The sequence below is a fragment of the Dromaius novaehollandiae genome, chromosome 29 (genome assembly GCF_036370855.1).
Source record: "Dromaius novaehollandiae isolate bDroNov1 chromosome 29, bDroNov1.hap1, whole genome shotgun sequence".
Taxonomy (NCBI): Eukaryota; Metazoa; Chordata; class Aves; order Casuariiformes; family Dromaiidae; genus Dromaius; species Dromaius novaehollandiae.
Window position 1 is genome coordinate 514,980 of NC_088126.1, and position 16,352 is coordinate 531,331.

The window sequence follows — 16,352 nt, forward strand, 5'->3', positions numbered from 1 at the left end:
GCTCTGTCCCCGCGGAGGAGATGCCTTAGGGGGACGGTGCCGACGGGGACGCGGGAGGGAGCCCGGCGCATCCCGGTGAGGCCGGTGTGGTGCCGCTGCGCTCTCTCCCTTGGCAATTTTGTTCTCTTCTCTTCCCTGGATGATTCCTCCCCCGGGCTCTCCGCGGGGAGCCGGAGCCTCCCGGCAGCGAGGAACGGTGCGGGATTAAATGAAATGAGAATGAACCAGCCCCCTCCGGTGTGAGTATTTATTGGTTTGCGGTGGCTGCGGCTGCCCGGTGCCGCGGCCCCGGTCCGGCTCGCCCACGCGGCGCCTCCGACGACCGGACCCGGCTGCAGCCCCGCCGCCGGGGAGGGGGCTGAACCCGGGCCTGGCCCGACCCCCCCGGCCGGGTGGGCTTGGGAAACGGCCCCTGGCTCGCCGGCCCCGCGGCTGGGGCCAGCGCCGGGGCGCTCGCTGTCCGGGGGCGGCGGGGGCTACTTGGCGGTGGGGGGGCCCTGGCCCAGCTGCAGCAGGGAGTTGGTGGCGTAGTTCTGGAAGAGCGGCTGCAGGAACATGCCGACGGTGCCGAAGACGCAGACGAAGACGAAGATCCACAGGAAGAGGCGGTCGATGACCATGGCCACGTACTTCCAGTCCTCGCTGACCTGCGTGCGGCCGGGGCAGAGGCACGGTCAGCCGCGGCGCCTCGCGAGCGAGCGCGAGACGGGGGTCAGGGCGGCTGCGCAACGGCTGCGCTCGCTGCAGGACGCGCTGCCGCCACCGCCACTGCCCGGGACCCTGCCGGGATCCCGGCCCCAGCCCCGGGCACCGCCAGCAATGTCTGCATCTCCTCTGCTGAGCCCGGCGAGCTCGTGTCGCTGGTGAGCCGAGCAGCAGGAGCCAGCAAGCCCTGCGCCCGGTCCAGCCTCGCTCTGCCGAAATCTGCAACCTCACGGTGCAGCTGAGGCTGCTGACGTCGGGGCAGCTCTCCCGAGAGCCGCTTCGGAGCTGCTGCGGCAACTGCTGAACGCGGCCCGGAGGCAGCGCCGGGGCCGGGGGGGCGCAGGGCCGGGCACGTGGCCTCCTGCCCCCCTGGCTGGGCACGGTGCCCGGGGCCCCCGGGGACACCCCCCGCGTGGCCGTGCGGGGACCCGCCGGTGCACGAGCCCGGCCGCGCCGCCGCCGCCTGCACGCGCCCCCCCGCCACCGCGAGCGCCCCGACTCACACTCTGGTCGTCGTCCTCGCTGCGCATGTGGTCGGCGATGAAGCGCACGCCGTCCACCGCCTCCTCCAGCCCGCAGCAGCAGCGGGGCGCCGGGGCCGGCGCCTGCCCCTGCCGCTCCCGGTAGCCGTTGAGCCCCTCGGCCTTGGCGGCGCCGGGGTTGGCGTAGCCGGCGCAGGCGCGGGTGCCGGCCCGGAGGAGGAGGCCGGCGGCGGCACGCTCCTGCGTGTGCCGGCGCTGGCGCAGGCGCTGCCGGGCGCAGTTCTGCCGCGGCTGCTTCATGAAGAGCAGCGCCGGGAGCCTGCGGAGGAAGAGGGCGCGCACCCAGGGCGGCATGGTGTGCGTGGTGGGCGAGCGGTGGTGCACGTTGAGGACGCACACGCTGGTCACGATGGAGAAGGTCACCAGCACCATGGTGAACATGAGGTATTTGCCCACCAGCGGCACGTCCAGCGAGGTGGGCGGCACGATCTTGGAGATGAGCAGCAGGAAGACGGTGAGGGCGAGCAGGACGGAGATGCAGAGCGTCATCTTCTCGCCGCAGTCGGACGGGAGGTAGAAGACGAGGATGGCCAGGGAGGTGATGAGGATGCAGGGGATGATGAGGTTGATGGTGTAGAAGAGCGGCTTCCGCCGGATGATGAAGTCGTAGGTGATGTCCACGTAGGTGGAGTCGTCGGGGTTCTCGTTGCGGCGCCCCGGCAGCGCCACGATGTCCCACTCGCCGCTGGGCGTGAAGTCGTCCAGGCTGGCCACGTCGCTCTTGAGCACCAGGTCGATCTCGGTGCGGTCGTAGGTCCAGGAGCGAAACTTCATGGTGCAGTTCTGCTGGTCGAAGGGGAAGTGCTTCACCTCGATCTTGCACGCGCTCTTGTAGATGGCCGGCGGCAGCCAGAAGATGCTGCCGTCGTAGGAGATCACCGCGTTGGAGTAGAAGGACACCTCGTACATGCCGTCGGCGCTGGGGCAGAGGGATGCGCCGTCAGCTGAGCCCGCCCGGCCCTGCCCCAGCTGCGCGACGCCATGCACAGGTTGGGGGTGCACGGCCCCCCCCCAGCACCTACTTGTTGTAGAGCACCACGTCGGGCAGCCAGATGTGCTTGGAGGGCAGGCGGACCTTCTTCATGTTGTCGAAGTCCTCGGGCTTCCAGGTGAGGCGGTAATCCTCCCACTCCTGCGGAGAGGCGGGTGAGGGCAGGCGCCGCGCGGCCGTCCCGGCGCGGGGAGGCAGCGGCGCGGCCGGGCGCTCACCTGCGTCAGCCACACGTTGGTGGTCATGATCTGCTCCCGCTCGTGCTGCGGGGAGAGCAGGAGCCGGTCAGGCGCGGCGGCGCGCGGGGCCGGCTGTGCGGACGCGCTCCCGGGGCGGCAGAGCCCCGGCCGACTCACCACGCTGATGAGCTGGGCCAGCGACACCATCAGCTGCACGGTGACCAGCTCGGAGCCGTTGGTGGCCGGACGGATCAGCTTGTTGTAGCGGGCCGGGTCCAGCAGGTACTCGACCAGCCGCTCCTCCGTGTCGGTGCCCAGGCTCCCTGGGGCGCCGGGGCAGGGTGAGCCCCCCCGCACCCCCGGCACACCCCCCCCCCCGGGCTGGAGCCCTGCGTGCTCCCCGGGGCCGGGGCATGGGGCAGCTCGAGGGCCATGGCTGCATGCGTGTGCATGGGTGTGTGCATGTGTGCATGCGTGTGCATGCGTGTGCATGCGTGTGCATGCGTGTCCCTGCCCTCCCCCAGCCCCAGGGACAGTCCCAGTCCTGGTGGTGCCGGGATTACCGGAGCACCGGGAGCGCTGCCGGCACCCGGGGCAGTGGCGGTGCAGCGGGGCCGGTCCCACCGCTCGCATGGGCCTGGGGCGGCCGCTGGCACCGGGGCGGGTGAGTGGCTCGGCGCAGCGGCGGGCAGGCACTGCGGAGCGGATGGGACGGTGCCTGGGCCGGGCCGGTAGCGGGGGCGGGGGGGGGCGGGTGAGTAGCGGGCCGGTACCGGGGGGTGCCGGGTCAGTACCGGGGGAGGGTGGGGGGGTGCCGGGCCCCCCCCCCCGCCCCCGCGGCGCCGGCCGGTCCCGTGCAACAGGCGCAGCCCCGGGCCCGGCGGCGCCCCCCGCCCCCCCCCCCCCCGGTGCCGGTGCCGGTGCCCGCCCCCCCCGGCGGCACTCACGTCTGAGGGCGGCGAGCAGGCAGAGGACGCGGAGCAGCGCCATGGGGGCGGCCCGGTGCCGGTGCCGGTGCCGGTGCCCGGGCGCTGTCCCCGGTGCTGCCGCGCTCTCCGCGGTGCTGGAGCCGGCGGCGGCGGCGGCCCGGGCGGGGCGGCCCCGGGCGGGAGGCGGTGCCGGGCGATGCGCCGGGGCCGCCCCGCTCCGCTCCGCCGCCGTCAGCGCCGCCGTCACCGGCCCGGCCGCCCCCGCCCCGCCCCGGCCACCGGCACCGGGGGCACCGGCCGTGCGGGGCGGCCGGCGCGAGGGGGCCGGGGCAGCTGGGGGTAACCGGGCTGCCAGGGGGGGTTGCCGGCGACGGGGGGGTTTCGGGGGGCGCCAGGGCTGCACGGGGGGTCTGGGGGCGACCGGGGGGCTCCGGGGCTGCAGGCGGGGGTTGGGGGAGCCCGGAGGTTTGGGGGGGGCGAGGGGCGCCAGGGCTGCCCAGGGGACTTGGGGGGGCCGGGGAGAGCAGGGGATCGAGGGCTGCAGACAGGTTTTGGGGGGCTCCAGGGCTTTGGGGGGGTTCGGGCACTGTGGGATGTCCCAGCCCCTCCTGCCGGGGGCTCCTCCGGGGGGGGTCCCGGGTTTTTGCCCCCCTGTGGGGCCGATCAGTGGCCAGGCAAGCCAAGGCCGGGAGGAACACCGAGGTGGGCACCGTGGCCGAGGTTGGGGGGGCAAATCCCGGCTGCTTTGCCCTCCCCGGGGCAGGCCAGGCCCCGAGTGGGTGCAGGGCCCGTTGCCCCCGGGGGCAGCTGCCCGGCACTGGGGACTTCCGGCCTTGCCTGGGCTCCCGCGGTCCCCGGTGGCAGGAGCCGTCAGGGAGGCCAGCCTGGGGGCCCGGGAGGGCACCGGGGGCCCCCATAACGCAGGAAACCCCACAGGGCGCCCCCTCCTCTGCAACTGGGGGCGAGGAGGCATCTGCAGGCGGGCGGGGAAGGCTCCCAGTGCTCCCAGTGCTCCCAGCAGACAGCCCGGGTGGCAGGGGCTGAGCTCTCGCCTCTGCACAGTCCAGTCTGGGCGGCTTTGCATGGACCTGCAGGCAGCGAGGGGCTCCCGGGGGCCCCAGGCCGCTGCCCAGGCCCCGCAGCCCCAGGCCTCGCCCTCGGCCATCGCCACGCGCTCCGTCGGCTCCGCTTTACTGGGATTTCAGCCCCCTCCCGCCCAGGCCGGGCGGCTCGAGCAGGGCCCCCAGCGGGGCTCGGTCCCCGCGGCCCCCCCGGCCCCGGCCCCGCGGCCCCCAAAGCTCGAGGCCTTGGGGACCCCCGGGGACGCTGAGGCCCCCCAGGCCCAGGCCGAAGGGACCCCCGGGACCCCCCCCAGGCCCTGACCCCCCCCCGGGGACACCGAGGACCCCCAGGCTTGGCCGCCCCCGCCGGGGCCCCCTCAGGCCCCGCCCCCGCTTCCGCCGCCGAGCGGGGCGGGTTCCGGCCTCCCGCAGCCCGAGGCCGCCGGGTCCAGGCCCGCCTTCACTTCCGGGGCACCGCGGGGCTGCGTCACTTCCCGCGCGGCCTCGCCCCGCCCACGGCGGCGGCGGGCGGCGGGGGAGGGGCGGGGCGGGAGCTTCCGGCGCGGCGCGGCCCCGCCCCCTTCCCCTGGCGACGGGGAGGGGTCACTTCCGGAGAGCGGGGCCCGTCCCGGCCGCCATCTTGGGCCGGCTCCGGGGGCTGCGGCGGCGGCGGGGGCGGCGGCGGGGCCCGGGGCCGTCGGCGGCGGAGCGGGTCCCTCCATGGGAAGATGCAGCGGGCGGGGGCGGAGGAGGCGGCGGGGTCGCAGGCGGCGGCGGGGGGGCCCGGGCGCAGCGGGGCCGGGGTGGCGGCGGCCCCCGCCGGGCGGCTCCTGAGGCGGGAGCTGCGGCTGCTCGAGTCCATTTTCCACCGGGGCCACGAGCGGTTCCGCATCGGCAGCGCCTGCCCCGACGAGATCAGCTGCGAGTTCGTCCCGGGCGCCGCCGGGGCCCGCGCCGGCGGCTCGGGCTCCCGGGGGCCGCCGCCGGGGCCCGTCCGCATCCACTGCAACATCACGGTGAGGCCCGGCCCGGCGGGGCCCCGGGGCGGGGGGCGCCCGCGGCGGGCGGCGCGGCCCGGCGGAGCCCGCCCCGTTGCCCGGGGGCCGGGGGGCAGCGGGCGGGCCCGGCTACCCGCGGGGGGTCCCGGTGCTCGGGATGGGGGCGGGCAGGCCCCGGTGCGCCCCGGGGCTGCGGGGGGGCCGAGCCGGCCCGGCGCATCCCCGCTGCGCACCCCCGTTCTCCGGGCGGGCGTCGCGGGGGGCCGCCTGGCCCCGCGGCCAGGCCGAGCCGCCCCAATGCCCCGCGCCCGCACTGGGAGGGGACCGCGGCCCGGTGAAACCGTTTTCTGCCCGGGAAACTGTCTGGCAGTGGGACAGAGCCGGCAGCCTTCACCCCGTAGGCCTCGGCCTCGCGGGCTGCCTGGCGCGTGCCGGGGCCCGGACCGCGGCCGCCTTGGCAAGTGAGTGGGTTGCTGCCGGGTGCCCCAGCTCCGGCGGGGGTCCTGCGCCCCCGCGCAGCGCGGCTGCCTGTCCTGGGTCTCCCGGGTGGCCCCGGCCGGCGCTCGCACCCGGAGGAGGGAGCCGCAGCCCTGGCGCCAAGCTCCTCGCTTCGCGGAGCGGTGGGGGAGGCTCCTCGAGTGAGCGCTGGTGGTTCTGCGTGCCGCCCCGCCGCGTCCCGGGGGCACCAGCGCCTTCCCCCACCGCCCCGCTTTTCCCGGCGAGGACATGTTGGCTGCGGGGTGCCGCCGGGCCGCGGAGCGGCGGCGGGGTGGTGAGCCGCGGTCCGGAGCAGCCTGCTCGCGGATGTGGTGCGCGAGCTGGGTCGTTGCTCTGTAAACAGGATGTGACTGCAGATACGCTCGATGGGCTGCTGCAGTGGATGCTGTCGTAAGTGGAAATGCTTCCAGGATTTCTGGAGTTGGAGGGGAAAGTGCCCAGTAGCTGCAGTCCCTGACCAAGGTGAATCCCTAAGGCCTGTGCTGTCCTCTCCCGGGGCTGCAGAGGAGATGTTCCTGCGTAGACTGGGTTGGATACTTCAAGGCTCGTTATGCTGCCCTGTATCTCAGGGGAGGTTATTGCTCCTGGAGTTAATGTTTACAACATCAGTGCCCTCTCACCGGCCACCCACGTGCTCTGCCTGTCTGCCCAGGATCTTTGCATGTGGCTCAGAATGAGTTGACATTTCAAAAACCAAATATTTGGTTGGCCTCGTGTGAAACAGAGTATCGCAGCAAGGACAGGGTGTTGCTGGTGCGTCTGGGGCTTCTAACTAGTCCTGGGCTGGATCTTGCCGGATCCTGTTCTTGGATCAGTTTGCCAGTGCTGGCACCTCCGAAGAGCTTCCAGGATGACATGTGTGTGTGCAGCCAGCTCGGTGAAGTTAGCAGCACGTGTGACGGGATCTGATCTCCCAAGGCAGGTTAATGCTGGTATTGCAGCTTGAGACAAGGAACAGCCGTATCCGGAAAGCCCCTAATGCAGAAGTGGGCAGCCATGAGATGGGACTGATGCGTTTGGGATTTTCCAGAGGGGTGACTTAGAAGAAGAGTTGACAAGGCTCGTCAGCCAGCTTGGCTGTGAATAAAAGGCACCGGCGTGGCCCCTCGCGCTGCCTCTGAATAGGGCTGGATGCGGCTGTCAGTGGCAGCGCGTGTGTAATCTCTTCCAACAGCGTTTCTGTTCCAGACCTGGTGACGCGAGAGGCCTGTGTGGCAGCCTGAAACGCCCGTGGTGTTCTGTGTGAATCACTTTCTCGTCCCCCAGCCCCAAATGTCCAGACAGCTGAAGGGATGGTCAGAGTGTCACAACCTCCCTCGCTGCATCCGGCTCCCAGGGGCTGGGGGAGAGAAGCGGCACGTTGGCGAGATAGATTAGTGCGGTCGGAGCTGTTGTTTGTTTTGCCCTCCATCCGGGATTAGCCTGGAGGGTGGAGTGCACTCGCTTGGACGCCGTTCTGCTGATGTGTGCAGTTCGGAGGGATCTGTCTGTGGGAGATACAGGGCTGCAACTCCCTGTCCTGGTCGGATGCCTGCTCTGCTCCCCACAGCCCGCGTAGGTGGGACTGAGACAGTTAACAGTGGCTCAAACACCACCTTCTCCTTTTCTCCAGGAGTCTTATCCAGCTGTTCCCCCAATATGGTCTGTGGAGTCAGATGATCCGAACCTGGCAGCTATCCTGGAGAGGCTGGTGGAAGTCAAGAAAGGAAATACGCTGGTGAGGGGGCACTGTGTGGGGAAAGGGGAGGGGTGAGTGGAGGCTGGCTGTTTCTTGAAAGCAAAATCCCTGCTGTGTTCATTGAGCTGCCCGAGGTGGGAGGATGCTTCTGCTGTCCTAAAGGGGTTTGGAAGTTTGGAGTGAGCGGCTCTGACTTGTCTTGAGTTTCCACATGCTCTTACTTGATACCGGACATGATTTTCCCCTGTGTGCTCGCTGCTGCTGGAAGCAGTGCTGTGCAGAAAGCAGTGTCTTCCGGGCCTTCACGGGGAGCCTTACTTGTTCGTGGAGGAGACTGATTACAGTACTGAGGATAGCTGAAGCTTAGCTTCATATGTGGGATCTGTGTGTTTCTGTGACACTTATCTATCCTCTGGACAGCTTTTGCAGCACCTGAAGCGAATAATCTCAGACCTGTGCAAACTCTACAACCTTCCCCAACATCCAGATGTTGAAATGTTGGACCAGCCTCTGCCGGCAGAACAGGTGAGTAACCTTGGATGAGATTTCCCAAGTTTATAGAATGAAATCTCAGGTTTTGCTTTGAAGGCTGAAGCTTCCTAACCGCATCACCACACGAGATGGCACACAGCATACAGACTAGCACTGTTCTTACCCTGGTGTGCTGTATGTGCCATCTTTTGTGGTTGTGTGCCCCTTTCGCTGCGTCTAGTGTGGTACTGAACCTTGGCCAGTCCTGCTGGGTTTTCCTCCAGTGGAACGTGAGGCGTTTATCTTCTCTCCCTGGGACAGACTTGTCTCCTTGGTAATGGCGGCCAGGTTCGTTGTACCTAGCGCTGCTGCCTGCGGCCAGCTTGGTGGTCTGTTTTTTGTCTCTCTGGACCTAAGCGCAGAAGTGTCTCGGGTGTAGTCAGGATAAGTCAAACGAGTCCCTGACCTTACTGCTACAGTAGGTCTGCTGGTGTAGTTGCCTGTGAAGCGTTTTGGTTTCACTCTGCTTTTAGCTTGATTCTGCCTGTAAATCCCTGTTTAACCTTTCCTCAGAAGCAGCTTGGAAGGCAGGGGAGAAATCTAGGGCCCCTCTGCAGTCGGTGATGCACAGGACTGCCCAGCCCTTCGAGCTGCTACTGGTGTGTCTAACTGCAGCTTTGCAACAAAAAAAGATGTTATTAGGCACCCGCTGCAAGAACCTGGTTGCTCGGCTGACATGTCCTCCAGGAGCTCTGCCACAGGAAGCTAATGGTGCAATCTGTCTCTGTCCTTTTGTCCTCGTAGAGCACACAGGAAGAAGTGTCCTCTGAAGAGGAAGATGAAGAGATGCCGGAGGTAAGTGCCTCCTCACTGTGTGAGGAAGTACATTGGACAGCTGAGCACAGGGACTGTTGCTGTGAGATGTCTGATAAAAGGTGCTAAGACACAGAGATTGTTTTTGGAAGTAGCTTTCGGAGTCCAGATACGGAAGACCCCATTTGGGTCAAAAGCTTGATTGTTTTCAGCATTTTTCCTGCTGGGGTCGCAGGTCACATTGGCCTCAGACACAGGTGGGAGGGATGCATTAACAAAGTGCACAGGACTGTAGCAATAAGAAGCATTGCCATAGCTTTCGAAGATGTGTAAAATGAGCTAAGAAGGGAACCCCTTGGCCAGTTTTTCTCTTGGTTTGTGCTGCTGTTCTCTAGAGTCTGAAATTTACTTGTGAGCGATTTGATTTCCTGGGCGTGCAGAGCCGAGTTGCCATTGCTGGCAGGGAAATCACACCGTGAAAATTTGACTCCTGCAGAGAGGATTAGGTAGGATTGCTCAGTGTGCAAGCAAGATAATTGGCAGGAAAGGTAGAGGCAGCCATACTTCACTGTAGGCTGAGAATATCATGCTGTAAAACCCACAGGCTTCAGTTGTTTGGTTTGTGGTTTAGAGATCTTTAGAAGTGGGTGGAATAATCTTGAATCTCCATGGTGATATTTTGTGATGCACTTCTCCCTGGGTGTGCGAGGCATATTCACCTAGTTAGAAGCACCGCGGAACCTAGGGGCAGGTCACCCAGCAGCACACTCAGCAGTTGTTGGGGTTTTAGCAAAGTTAATAGCTTGTTAAATCAAGGCCAGTCTTTGCAAGGGTCCTCAGAGAAAATGTGGAGGCTTAAACTGGTACCACATATAACCTCACGTATCTACACAAATTCACCATGAAACAGCAAGTTTGATGTGCAAGTCCTCACATTCCCGTGGGCTGGAAAACAGATCCTTGGGAACCGAGTGGCTACTAGTGATAAGCTGCATATGAGGGAGCACTATTCCCCCTCACGCCTTCTGCTCGTGTCTTGCATTGTTGTACAGCTGACAGAATCGTTTAAAGCAAAGGTTTCTTTTTGTGCAGCTGGATTTGCTGGGCTGTGTCTGAAGAGCAGAGCAGCCGAGCTCTGCCCTGGTGCAGAGATGCATTATGCAGGTTAATCCACTCGAGGGATTTTCTAGGAGGATCTATTTTCCTGTGTGAAGGTCTAAAAATGTCAAAGCCCTTCCCAAAATGCTGCTCATCCAGAATAGCAACGGCTAGCCTGGAGAGGTTAAAGTAAACACTTGCTCAGAGGATTTAATACCAGCGTTGGAGCTGGGCATATCTGTAGCCATTTGCAGGCAGTTTCCAGGTACCTCAGCCCTGTATGTTGACATGCAGCCTTCCACAGTGACAACAGCCACTGTGCAGCAGAAAAGATGTCTGCAGTGGCCACTGTATTGTTGTGACTGTTTTTTTGTGGATTGTTAACATCAGTCATCTTGCATGTGCCATCCTGATGGATGTTTTCGTGGAAAGGGATGAAGGGCTGAGCCTCTGACCGTGTTGGGGAGAACCGAGGCAGCTTGCTGTGTGGATGGAGAGCTGAGCCGATCTAAAAAGAGCCTCCAGATACGTCGTGAAATGTGACATCTCTTTCAGGGAAAATGTCCCGAGCCACTGAATTTTGTGTATGAAAGAATCTCTTCTTTCTGTGCTGGTGACCTGTGTTCTTGCAGAGTATTTGTTCAGAAAGGGGGAATAATACAGCTCAGCAGCACTGCATCGAGTGTCTGTGCTTTGTTCCAGCCCTCCAAAAGTGAAGCACAGGGCTGCTTAAGCCACGTGCAGGCTGAGATGCAATGCCCCACAGTTACATGAGGCTCGTTGAGGAGTGTTTGTAAGATTAATGGCTAATTATAAACAGGCGTGAGACTTGGCAGTGAACAAAGAGCTTATACAAGCCCAATTTAAATCTGGAAAGGGACATGTGCCTCTTTACCTTCTGGCTTTGGTGCAGGAGGGCTGCAGGGGCCCAGTGCCTGAAACTTCTTGCTTACAGGACAGGATCTTTCTCAAGCATGTCCAGACAACCTCCCTGTGCTGAAGTCTTGTGTCTTCTCCTCCATCCCAACGTTTGTGCCAAGTAGCAAGCCTTGGGATTTCTTTGGGAGGGAGGTTAGCACCAGGATTGCTTCTGGGTTGAGAGACAGCTTGGTCTCTACGGCTACTCAGAGCAGGGAGGATCTCCTACTAGCAGGTGGATCTCACATTGAGAGTGGATGACATGCTAGTTCTCTTCTCCCCTTCCCAGGACACTGAGGACTTGGACCACTATGAGATGAAAGAGGAAGAGCCAGCAGATGGAAAAAAGACAGAAGATGAAGGCATTGGGAAGGAAAACCTTGCCATTTTAGAGAAAATCAAAAAGAACCAGAGGCAAGATTACTTAAATGTACGTGTCACCTGGAGGGCCGGAGGGTTGGGGAAGCAGAGGGACCCAAGGGAGTGATGGAGACACCCGCTAGCCCTATATCACAGGGGCAGTCTCCAGCCAAAGGTACAGCGAAGGCCATCAGGGGCTGGTGCGGCTCACGCAGAGAAGGCAGTTAAGTGCCCCTGTGGCTCAGGGAAGCAAGTGCTGGGTTCCAGTGAGCCCCGGTGCCCCTGAGATATCGGTGCTCTGCAGGGCAGCATTCGTGCACCAAGATCTTGGCTTCTCCCCTGCTCTCAGGAGCTGGGCTTTGCCTTGGGGCATGGAGATGCCTGGTGGGTTGTGCTTACACTCCTGCTCTGAGACTCTTAGGCAGCCTGTTAGTTCAGAGGACATGGAGGAATCTCTGCTGCAGCTGCGCTACCTGGAGTAGCTTCTCTGTCTGGAACAAGGGAACTCACTGGAGGGCGAAAGGGGAAAACGGAGAGACCTGGAGGACATAGTAAGGTCTGGTCTAGAGGCCAGGTGTTCCAGGGCAGGACTTCTAGCTCAGGCTTTAGCCTCACGTAGCAGTGGCCACAGCATGTGCAGTGTAACGATGCAATTCCTCCTCCTCCCAAATTCTTCTTAGGGTGCAGTGTCTGGGTCTGTGCAGGCCACTGACCGGCTAATGAAGGAGCTCAGGGATATTTACCGATCACCAAGTTTCAAAGGCGGTAAGTACCTCAAGGAGCGTGTGGGAGGGGGCTGCTGACCGCGTTGTTTGTGTAGGGGTTTTCCTCGTTATTCCGGGTGGTACCTGATGGGCCTCAGAGTTGAATTGGTCTGTTCTGCTTAGCTGTATCATGGGGAAGAGGATCTTAGGCCTTAGGTTGTTGTGGCTCAATCAAGAGTGAGCAAAACTGCCCTACCATCTCCATTCCTGTCAGTGCTGGATGGAAGCAAGGAGCATGCTGTGAGCAGGAGGATTTCTGAGACAAAAGCTACTTTTCTGATGCATTTGTCTGTTGCATGTGCCATTCTGCTGTATGTATTGGCCTCAGTTGGTAATGTTGCTCCTACTCCTTTCCTGAGCACCGGGATTCGAGGAGGAGTAGTCAAAATTGCTGCCATCAGGATGGCCCTGCTAGATAAGACCTCATTTTTTGGGCTGGGCCTGTGCCTGTTTGTGCTACAGAGCTAAGGGGCTTGAAATCTGGGTGACAGCGTAGACCCCGGTTTGGATGGCCGTTCAGAGTCCCCTGTGCTAATGCACCTCTCCTCTGCTTTGCAGGATACTATGCAGTTGAACTAGTGAATGACAGCCTGTACGATTGGAACGTCAAACTCCTGAAGTAGGTAGCATAGCTCGGGAACATGCAACTGTTGTGGATCTTGGTGGTGGGTCCAAAACATCCCTGTGAGCAAGGCGGGGAAGTGACCAGGGCAGGGGAGCATCTGGCAGAGCTTAGTTTAGCTTCTTTAGTCTCACGGGCAGCCTGCTTGCTGTCTCCACATCAGAAAGGAGATGATATTTCCAGAGAAATGAGATAATCTTAGGGCTCTGCAAGTCTGTCTGCTGTTCCTAGAGACCTGGAAGAGGTGCATCAGACAAAACCCCGAGGTTTCACACCCTTCAGACACCAGTACTGTCTCTTCCTTGGGCCAGACAGTCTTTATTTTTAAGCTGGCAGCATGCAAAGGGTGTGATGGTCTTCTCTGCAAGCCAGGAGCAGAATGCTGGCAGCGCATGCTGTCAGTGCCCTCTGGGTGTGAACCTGAGGGCCCACGTGCCAGCCAGGTTGTGCAGGTACAGTAGCTCTGGGGCTCGTTGGCAGTGTGTGGCTGACTTTATGTGCACGGCCTTGTCTCTGACCCTCCGGGGTTTTCCTTTGGCAGGGTTGACGAGGATAGCGCTTTGCACAATGATCTGCAGATCCTCAAAGAGAAAGAAGGAACAGATTTCATCCTCCTGAATTTCTCCTTTAAAGTAAGGCTTTCTGTACCTCCCCATTCTCAAGACTTGCCTGCTTCAGTGAGTCATAAAAGAAGACATTTCTCAACAGCGTTGCTTCCCTTCTCTCCTTCCAGGATAACTTTCCTTTTGACCCACCGTTTGTAAGGGTCGTGTCCCCTGTGCTCTCAGGGGGGTAAGTAACTGCTTGCCTGTCTCCGCTCATCAAGGTCTCTCGCACTGCCTCTTGGCGCAGTTTCAATACGGCATGTTATATCTGCTGTGAAGGAGTGACAGTTCCTCAGGTTTATCCACTGAGGAGTGCTGCGTAGGCCTGTAATCTTGGTCATGCGGGTCTGCGATAGCCTGTGAAGTGATGGCCCGTCCCAGTGGTGACAGTGACCCGTCTCCCTTGCGGTAGTACCTGCCGTGATTGCTGCAGGCAGTGGTGCTTGCGGGAAGGGAACAGGGATCCAGAGCGTAACCCTGTCACAGAGGTGTGACTGTGGAAGTGTGGAAGAATGAAAGTTGCAGAAACCCGCTCAGCTGGGCGCCCTCGGGCAGTATAGACAGGGGTCGGGGGGTGTTTTGTTTTACCTGAGACCTTCCCTGGGGCCGCGAGGAGACTGATTCTCCGTGGAGCAGGGGGTGGGTGAGCCAGTGTCTCCCTCTGACATAACTCTGCCTGTTCCCTTCCCCAAGGTATGTCCTGGGTGGCGGTGCCATCTGCATGGAGCTGCTTACAAAGCAGGTGGGTACTGGGGGCTGCCCTGTGTTGCCCCAGGGCTGCCAGCAGCGTCCGGGCAGCAGCTGCTGTCTGTCCTGCTCCATGTTCCTGCTGTCTGGGGCCTGCTGGTGGCAGAACCCTGCCCCTGCTGCTGCCCGCGTCCCCCCCCGGCAGCCGTAACCTGGCACGGCTTTGCGATGCCTGTGCGGTGCTTGGAGCGGCCCTTTCTTTGCTGTGGACGCACGCAGCCCGGGGGAGCGGTCCGCCCCGGCCTCACCGTTGACCTCTGTCCTGCAGGGCTGGAGCAGCGCCTACTCCATCGAGTCGGTGATAATGCAGATCAGCGCCACTCTGGTGAAAGGGAAAGCGAGAGTGCAATTTGGAGCCAATAAGGTGGGGCCTGGTCTGGGGCAGCCGAGGCAGGGTCTTATCCCTCGGGGCAAACACAAGCTGCTTTGTGGATCTAAGACAAGGCAGTGCTCTTGGGCGTTTGGGGTCACGAGAGCCTGACACAAAGGCTGTTTTTTATGACTGTGCTGTAGTCCAAGGAATTCTTCTTGGGAAGGGAAGAGCAGGCATCTGGAACTGCGTTTTTGTATCACATAAGCAAACTTAGGAAGCAGTTAGCAGAATGGATGCGGATGGAGAAACCTACCAGCTCTTTGGCAGCATAGTTTGTGTGGGGAAGGTGTGTGGAATGTCCTGCTTGTTATGTCGGGTTCTAGCCGGACTGACTGTCAACCCGGCTTCCCTTGCAGAATCAGTACAGCCTGACAAGAGCACAGCAGTCCTACAAGTCCCTGGTTCAGATCCACGAGAAAAATGGTAAGGCCTGAGGGAGAGGGAGTGTCTGCAGGATGCTGACCTTTCTCCCTGCTAGTCTGGGTCTCCTCTAGACGGAGCATCCAGACAAGCTGCTCGAGTTTTTTCCTGCCCCATCTGTACCTGCCCAAGTGCAGGGATTGCCTGGAGCAAGATCACACTGACAGCCAGGAGCAGCAGCTGCTCTAAAGCAGAAAACACGGCTGCAGCATCCCTCTGCCCGTCCCACCCTGCCCTGGTGGTTGGTGCTGGGGTCCCTCTGGTGTAACCGGAGATACTATGTCACTGTTCAGACGATATGGGGAAGTAATGTGGAGAGCAAGAGCCCCGTAATCTGGGAGGCCCTCCTGGGGAGGTGGAGTCTTTGTCCTGGGCCCCCTGGAAGTGGGACACAGCATGTTTGTGCTGCCGGTTTCTGCAGCTTTTCCAGCTGCGTGTCTTCAGGTGCAGCGCTCGTGTGCAAGTGCAGCTTTGTGTCTCATGGATCTCCGTTCTCGTTTCAGGCTGGTACACACCGCCCAAGGAAGACGGCTAGCACTAATACTGGGATACTGCAGGACCAATTTGATTCTCTTCTGAATGCTGTACTTGGATCTTAAGATGCCTCTTTGGCTTTCTCCCAGGATGTAATAGCTCTGCCTGTTGCAGGACAATAATGGCTGTTATAAACTCTAAAGAAACTGTTTAAGCAGTTGGACTGACCTAAAACACTTGCTGGACCCTTGTTAGCAGGCATTCTTATTAAAACAAACTTTTGAGCCTCTTGTATCGCTGGAAACTTTCGACTCTACTCCAGTCTAGAGCATCCTCCTTACCTATGCTATGGATTTAATTTATTTTCTTATTTCATGTACACTGCTTTTTTTTGTTACAGTGTATGATGGATGTGTATGGAAAATGTATCTTTGGAGAAAAATTACAGTTTGTTAATTTGAAGATGCTGGTCTGACTAATTTTTTCCAAGCTGCTGCTGGGTGGAATTCTACCCTCTGCTGGCAGCAGCATGGAGCAAACCAGTGTGCAGTGGCCTCGCCACGCTGCATCTTCAACGCCGCCCTGGGCTGGCTCAGCCGCGGGGCAGCGCGTGGAGCGGAGGGCCTGCGGAAGGGCCGTGTTGGAGGTGGGGGTAGAGGAATGGCCAAAGGCTGCTCGGTGTCAACACTTCTGCGATTTTCATGGACAAGCCACGTGGGAAAGTCTGGTACAAACTTTCCTGGAAGAAAGAAACCCTTCTTTCCAAGCAACTAAGGAGCAGGGCTTCCAGCCCTCTTCTCCTCTAGATCAAGAACAGACTTTTCTCTTTATAAACTGCAAACTTTTACACCTTGGGAAGCAGAGATGGGAAGATCTGTAACGGTTACCTGTGTCCTGCTGCGGATGAATGGTTTGTATGTGCATCTAAGGGCTGCCAGCTCTCACTGCGAACTGTTCTCTTCAGTGTCCTGTTACTGAGCAGTGAGACAGAGATGAGCAGAGGCTCAGCTGTGATAAACTGGGAGCTAGCTGCGGCAGTTTTTGCCTGTCTCTCCCTGCTAAACGCGTGGGGTGGGAGAGGTGGGTGAGCAAGCTGACTGTTGTAG

General features: G+C 61.4%; 2 protein-coding genes across 2 annotated transcripts; one reads left to right on the forward strand and one right to left on the reverse strand.

The window, feature by feature from the left end:
• Positions 1 to 351: 351 nt before the first annotated feature.
• CHRNB2 (cholinergic receptor nicotinic beta 2 subunit) lies at positions 352 to 3,475 on the reverse strand. The gene is made up of 6 exons (XM_064499097.1): positions 3,365 to 3,475; positions 2,595 to 2,740; positions 2,457 to 2,501; positions 2,270 to 2,379; positions 1,209 to 2,166; positions 352 to 647 (listed from the first exon to the last, which is right to left on the reverse strand). Exons 1-6 carry the CDS (start codon positions 3,405 to 3,407, stop codon positions 477 to 479), a joined length of 1,473 nt encoding a protein of 490 aa, XP_064355167.1. The 5' UTR covers positions 3,408 to 3,475; the 3' UTR covers positions 352 to 476.
• A 1,513-nt stretch (positions 3,476 to 4,988) lies between these two features.
• Positions 4,989 to 15,708, forward strand: UBE2Q1 (ubiquitin conjugating enzyme E2 Q1). The gene is made up of 13 exons (XM_064499098.1): positions 4,989 to 5,423; positions 7,516 to 7,620; positions 8,002 to 8,106; positions 8,857 to 8,907; positions 11,171 to 11,311; positions 11,922 to 12,006; positions 12,564 to 12,624; positions 13,169 to 13,259; positions 13,361 to 13,419; positions 13,926 to 13,974; positions 14,248 to 14,343; positions 14,709 to 14,775; positions 15,276 to 15,708. The coding sequence occupies exons 1-13, from the start codon at positions 5,136 to 5,138 to the stop codon at positions 15,305 to 15,307; spliced, it is 1,230 nt and encodes a 409-aa protein (XP_064355168.1). The 5' UTR covers positions 4,989 to 5,135; the 3' UTR covers positions 15,308 to 15,708.
• The last annotated feature ends 644 nt before the right edge of the window (positions 15,709 to 16,352 follow it).

What these genes read in the sequence shown, in the direction of transcription:
- CHRNB2 (XM_064499097.1), bottom strand. Translation starts at nt 3,407, where the DNA reads ATGGCGCTGCTCCGCGTCCTCTGCCTGCTCGCCGCCCTCAGAC. An exon ending in CCTGCTCGCCGCCCTCAGAC is followed by an intron (nt 2,741 to 3,364) that starts GTGAGTGCCGCC and finishes CCGGCGCCCCAG; the next exon opens with GGAGCCTGGGCACCGACACG. An exon ending in GCGAGGACGACGACCAGAGT is followed by an intron (nt 648 to 1,208) that starts GTGAGTCGGGGC and finishes GGCCGCACGCAG; the next exon opens with GTCAGCGAGGACTGGAAGTA.
- UBE2Q1 (XM_064499098.1), top strand. Translation starts at nt 5,136, where the DNA reads ATGCAGCGGGCGGGGGCGGAGGAGGCGGCGGGGTCGCAGGCGGCGGCG. An exon ending in ATCACCAAGTTTCAAAGGCG is followed by an intron (nt 12,007 to 12,563) that starts GTAAGTACCTCA and finishes TCTGCTTTGCAG; the next exon opens with GATACTATGCAGTTGAACTA. An exon ending in TGGAACGTCAAACTCCTGAA is followed by an intron (nt 12,625 to 13,168) that starts GTAGGTAGCATA and finishes TTCCTTTGGCAG; the next exon opens with GGTTGACGAGGATAGCGCTT.